General features: G+C 44.5%; 1 protein-coding gene across 1 annotated transcript in view; it reads left to right on the top strand.

The window, feature by feature from the left end:
* The first annotated feature begins 4,320 nt into the window (after positions 1-4,320).
* SLC2A2 (solute carrier family 2 member 2) overlaps positions 4,321-6,422 on the top strand; it is a 38,899-nt gene continuing 36,797 nt past the window's right edge. Inside the window, exon 1 of the mRNA XM_003416267.3 lies at positions 4,321-4,335. Within this exon, the coding sequence (XP_003416315.1) occupies positions 4,321-4,335 (15 nt within the window). The remainder of the gene's footprint in view (positions 4,336-6,422) is intronic.

Below are 6,422 nucleotides of genomic sequence, written 5' to 3'. Positions count from 1 at the left end.
GGTACAGCAGAAATAACTTTCCAATGGATTGGCTATGGGGCCTTAGAGAAAGACAGGAATCAAGACTGATCCCTGGTTTGGAGCAACTGTTGGTACCATTTGCTGAACAAGGAAAAGCTAGCAAGGATTTAAGAGTAAAGAACACAGGAAGCAAGAGTTCTGTTTACTTCAGATAAATTCAAGATTGAAACTCTGAGGCATCTAAGTGGAGATGTTGGGTGTTCCTGGAGCTTAGAGAGGGAGAGGGCAGTACTGAAGATAGGTATTGAAATGCTGTTTACCTGTGCTATCCAGTAGATGAACTATTAGCCATACATGGATATTGAATGGTTGCAATGTGGCTAGTGTGAATGAACGAAATTTTTAGTTTTAATTTAAATTTAAATAGCCACATGTGGTTAATGGCTACTATATTGGACAGCGCAGATGCAGAACATGTCTATCATCTATTGTACAGTGCTGGCATTAAAGATCAAAGATGCAGTGAAACCCATGTGAAGTTGTGCACTACAGATTAGTAAGTAAGCACAATTAAGCCAGTGAGTACCTTGCTTATGTAAGCTTGGTTAATCTTCCCCTGCCGGTATAGATGATTCTTAAAGCCATTAGACTCCAGGAGATCACCTAGTGAATAGAAAAAAAGAGAATAGGCGCAGATAAAAAAGAGAACTGGGCCAGGGACTGAGCCCTGGGCTACCGCAGCATTTAGAGATTTGGAAAAGAAAGACAATTCGGAAAGTGAGAGGTAGTGATCCTTGAGTTCCAGTGAACAATCTGTAACGAGTCGAATAAAAATGTTTAAACAAAGAGGGGCATTCAAATGGTCAGAGAATTATCCATGAGCCTTGGAGAGACTAGGTTGCTGGGAACTTCATTAAGAGCTGCTTCAGAGGTGTGGTGAGGGACAAAGCCCAAATGAAATGAATTAAGGAGAGAATAGGTGTTGAGTAGTAAAGATAGTGTGAACAATGCTTTGGAGGGGTTTGACTGCAGAAGGAAGCAGATAAACCCAGCAGCATCTAAGAGATTTTCTTTTTCCCAGATGAAAAAAAAAAAAAAATAGGTAATGTTAATACATTTTATACCAGGAAGAAATGACTTAGTAAATTAATACATTTTATACCAGGAAGAAATGACTTAGTAGAGAAGTGTAAATTGATGATGCAGGAGATAAAGAGGAAAACTGCAGGTGTGACGTCCTTGACCAAGTCAGGTTTGGTGGTGAAAGAGGTAAACAAGAATAAATCAATGAACAAGTAAACACTAAAATTTCAATCATAAGTGGTAAGAGGAAAACAAAGCAGAGTAACAGGCCAGAGAAGGAGCTGGAGGAGGTGGATGGGGTCTACCTTAAGAAGGCTGGTTGGGGAAATCCTCTCTGAGCAATTACCTGAATGAAGACAATCAGCCCGCCATGCAAAACTCTGAAGAAGAGTGTTCTAGGCAGAGGCTCCTCAAGCACAAAGGTGCTGAGCTGGGAAGACATTAGGCAAGTTTGAGGCCAGTGTGTCTGGGCCCAGGGGAAGAGGAGAGTGGTAAGGGACAGTCAGGCAGGAGTCAAGCCGAGCTTCTTAGGCCGTGGTGAGGAATGTGTTTTGTTTCTAAGGATGACTGGGAAGCCTTTGAAGACTTTTAATTTTTTAAATCACTCTTGGCTGCTCTCTCAAGAAGGGATTGTGGGGCAAGAATGGGAGCAGGGAGGCCAGTTCTGGGGCTGTGCAGCCATGCTCAGGAGAGCCGCTGGGCTTGACTGGACAGACAGCTGAGAAGAGGGGGTGGAGAGTTTGCCTTCTCTCTGGCCGGCTGCAGTGGGGTGATGGACAAATTTGGCTCAGAAATCTTCAAATCTTCAGAAATCTCTAGAAATGCCTTTATGCTTCCCACACCTGAGCCAATCAGAGAGGAATGCCTCATGTGGAGGAAACTGGGTTTCTTTCCTCCCATTTAGAGAATAAAAACAAACTGCCATTTTAGTAAAGGGAAAGATGACAACGGAAAAAATTAAAAAGGGGAGGTCCTGGGAAACTCTCCCCCCCTAGGACTACTGGCATCTACTAATGAGATTAGTCAACAAAGTCGTCAGAATCCCAACTAAAGGGTTTTAAAGTGTGAAGCCAGAAGAATCACCAGAGATGTGGTTTCAGTTGGCCCAGCGCTGGTCTCTGGGTGACGCTGGGCACTGGTGCACCTCAATGAGTGCTCCCGCTCCCCAACTCCAAACTGCGAAGCGCGAAAGGCCTGACATTATCCCACTGCCAGCAAAGGCCAGGACCGCCCGGTGTCAGCAGGACCTCCCGGTGTCAGCAGGACCGCCCGGTGGCAACAGGACCTGCAGCTCCTCGGGTGGGCGCGGCTGCAGACTGCTGCGAGGCCGAGGTCCAGTTATCTGTTCTCTGAGGGCCAAGTCAATCAATCCAGTCACTGTGACTGGATCCCCGACCTCCCCTCCCCCCATCACACACACACGGAGATAAATTTTAGCTCACACCTAAGCGATGCAGAGAGATTACTCATTCCTGAGCAAGAGACTTTCGAGAACCCAGGTCCCGCCCTTCCCCGCAACGCCGACTCATCCACCCCACCCCGCACTCAAGGCAAATTGCATTTCTTAAAAGCAAGGTTCAAAAAACAAAGGTTGCTGAACAGCTGAGGCTGATACTTTGTTTCTGACAGCGGCACAAAGTCTCTTTGCTGCAGAGTGCCCTGTCCCTGGAAAACGACTGCTAGGGGACCCGCTCTTGAGTATGGACCCCTCTGACCAATGCGCCTGCGCCTCACCAGCCCACAGGGCCCTGCTCAGAGGCAAGGAGCCAGCTCTCCCAGACAGCGTGGTCACCTGGCCGCTTTAAGGGCTGGTTTCAAAGCTGCTCCCCAACGCCTGGCTCTGCGACCGAGTGTGCATCGTGTTACAACTGAACGAGTTAGTCCCTGTGGAGTGCTGAGAGCGGCACCTAGCGCCGAGCAAGACCTCAGTGAAGATGAGCGATCCTTCCACGCTTCTCCACGGAGAAATTCCTGTTCGCTGTGTGGTGTTTGCGTACATCTCTCTTCATATGATGAGCTCGCAGCATCAGGAGGCTGCGCCTTGTTTATCTTATGCATCCCAGAGCCTGGGGACTTTGCTGGGCTCAGTAAAATTTGTGGCTTGAATTGAATCATTTACCGTTTCAAATCGAACATCTCAGGCGGGCCTTTCCTAGCGCTGGTGGACGTGAAAACAGGTGGCAAGACAAGAGAGAACTGGAATCTGAGTCTTCTCCACCGTGCGCTTCCCTCACTCTGTTTCTTCAAAGCACTCCTCTTTTTGCTGCTGCGGTCATATCCCCTCTGCTGAGAGCGTGTGGCATTTGAGCCTGGGTGGAACCAGGGACCCTAGTAGCCAAACACTTTAAGCTCCATCAATTTTTAGGTTGCCTAGGCCCCCACGGTGACTGGATATCACGGAGGATACACAGACAGGCACAAGCTCAAACCGTATGAGCAGTTTTATTGGAGCGCCCTACACTACCTCCTCTGGCAAGTCCCTTGACACACACTGAACCAACAATAACAGTAACAATAATGACCAGCACCACTTGCCGAACACTTTTTGTGTGTCAGTGTTGTGCTAAGCGCTTTCATGTATAATTTAATCCTCCCAATAAAACAGACTGTTTTCTGTTATCTCCAATTTATCAGGTGCAAAAAAAAAAGAAGTCACAGAAAAGTCACAGTAATCCAGGTCATACCACCAGTAAAATGTGGATATTCAAACTAAGTCCATAACACTCCACAGCTTGTGCACTCAAGCCTACAACAGCCTCTTGCCACACAGCCCAGCTCTAAAGCACACACACCACAGCCCTGAAGGAGAATGCAGGGTGCTTCCCATGCCCCCAACTTATCTGTCTTCTCAACAACACAGCACAACAGCCCTGCATATCTCATATCTCCCACAAAAGACCCCAGAGATTTCTCTCCTCACCTCCCCAGTTGTTGTCACACATATGTGCCTTCAAACGTGAGAGCCTCAGGTTTGTAACTGATGCCTAAGAGACCCGTTCCAATTTTCTTTCCTGGTGGAACAAAGGGATTGAAGCCACAGGTTGCTGAGGCAGAGTACTTATTGATTAGATTTACATTTCCATCAATGTCCGGCCTCTCTGCAAAGGACTCTTAGGTGTGTATGACCCCACTGCTCCCTCCCCTTGCTCCTCCTCTTCCAATGAATAACTAGGACTGATTGTGCAGAGCAGGGAATATACAGGCAGGGCTGGCCAGCTGCAAGTGCCACCTTCTCTTCAGTGTCTGGATTTAAGAGGAGGACTCCCAGCCCATAAAATGACAGAAGATAAGGTAAAGTAGCTTTGTGTTCATTTTGATTTTGAGGAAATAAATTCGTTTAAATCGGTGAGTATACAGAGGCTTCCTGGAATGTTAGGTGTAGCTACCACAGATCAAAGCTACTTCTCTTTAGCCTTGGTGGTGCAGTGGTTAAGAATTCAGACTGCTAAACAAAAGGTCAACAGTTCGAACCCACTAGCCACTCCTTAGAAACCCTATGGGGCAGTTCTACTCTATCCTATAGGGTCACTATGAGTTGGCAATAGATTTTCAGCTGCTAAAAAAAAAAAAAAAAATCTATGTCTCATTCAGAAATTATTGGGTTTTAAAGATATTTGCTGTATTTTCTGACTAATCTGCCTAACTTTTTCTCAAGTAATTCTGTGTTAATCATATTACTAAAGGCATGTGCAAAAAAAAAAGAAGGCAGTTTACCCTGAATCTAACTAATAATGTCAACTGATCTGGACTTTTCAAAGATATCAATGTATAAAAGACAAAAGAGGTGGAAGGAATGTTCTAGATTAAAGGAGACTAAGAAGACCTAAGAGCTATGAGCGATCTTGGATTGGATCATGGAAGGAGAGAAAACAGCTATAAGGGATATTATTGAGACGATTGGGAAATTTTAAACATAGATATGTGTTAACTGAAAGGTCAGTGGTTCAAACCCACCAGCCACTCCTTGGGAGAAAGATGTGGCAGTGTGCTCCTGTAAAGATTACAGCCTCGGAAACCCTATGGGGCAGTTCTACTCTGCTTTACAGGGTCGCTACGAGTCGGAATCATATAAACCAAAACACACAAACAAAACCATTGCGGTGGAGTCGATTCCGACTCATAGTGACTCTACGAAACAGAGTAGAACTGCCCCATAGGGTTTCCAAGGAGTGACTGGTGGATTTGAAGTGCCAACCTTTTGGTTAACAGACGAGCTCTTAACCACTGTGCCATCAGAGTTCCATTTGTATGTCTATTTAGGTAATATTAGTGTATCAGTGTTACATTCTTGGGTGTGCTCATCGTATTGTTCTTATGTAGGAGAATGTCTTTGTTCGTAGTGAGTACATGCTGGAAGTATTTAGAGTGAAGTGACACAATATCTGCCACTTATTTTCAAATGGTTCAGTCAATACAACACACACACAGTGAGTATTATACAAGTGTGTTACCTGTGGGTGAGTAAGGTGAAGGTATGCACTGCTCCTTCAACTTCTCTGTAGATTGGACCCTTCTCAAAGGGAAAAAGGCTTAGTGCTGTTATTCCCTTATAAGTTTCCTCTAACCCAACTCCCCCACCCCGTGTGTAAAAATATACGTTTGTGAATCTAGCCTTGTTAGAGTAGGAACTATGAGTTCTAATCTGGCAAAATTTACTGACAAAGCAGAGCATCCCTCATGTCAGTAAGTGACTTGGTTAAGAGCACAGCCTTTGGAGTCAGCCAGGCTTGGATTTGGGTTCTGGTGATGCTACTTACTTAGCCTGGGTTAAGCTATTTCACTGAACTCTGGGTTTCCTATATTGTGACAATATAAGAACATACTGGAATATGATATAAGGATATATAATATGATGTATAAAGCAAAAAAAAAAAAAAAAATCAAACCCATTGCCATCAAGTCGATTCTGACTCATAGCAACTCTACAGGACAGAGCAGAACTGCTCCACAGGGTTTTCAAGGAGCAGCTGATGGATTTGAACTGCCAGCCTTTTGGTTAGCAGCCTGAGCTCCTAACCACTGTGTCACCAGGGCTTCAGTAATATAGAATATAAACAAACAAACAAACCCATTGCTGTCGAGTCGATTCCAACTCATAGCGATGCTATAATAGTACTTTAGCATTTGGGGGTAATTAAATGAGATACTACAAAAGAGGCTTAGACGACATTTTTATGTTAATTGTTACGTATTTATATGATATGTATTTTTAAAAGCAGTACGTCATAATTTGATAGATATTATAGCCCAGGACAAAGCTAGTAGAAGTAGCACTTTAAAGACAATATAAAGACAAATATTAAGTTAATAACTGTACATGTGGTATGTAGATTTAGCAAAAATTACAAAGGCAGGCTCAAAGAACTAAAGTTTGGAAG

The sequence above is a fragment of the Loxodonta africana genome, chromosome 23 (assembly GCF_030014295.1).
Source record: "Loxodonta africana isolate mLoxAfr1 chromosome 23, mLoxAfr1.hap2, whole genome shotgun sequence".
Taxonomy (NCBI): domain Eukaryota; kingdom Metazoa; phylum Chordata; class Mammalia; order Proboscidea; family Elephantidae; genus Loxodonta; species Loxodonta africana.
Note: the sequence above shows the minus strand (reverse complement) of the source record. Positions and strands in the feature narration are given on the sequence as shown.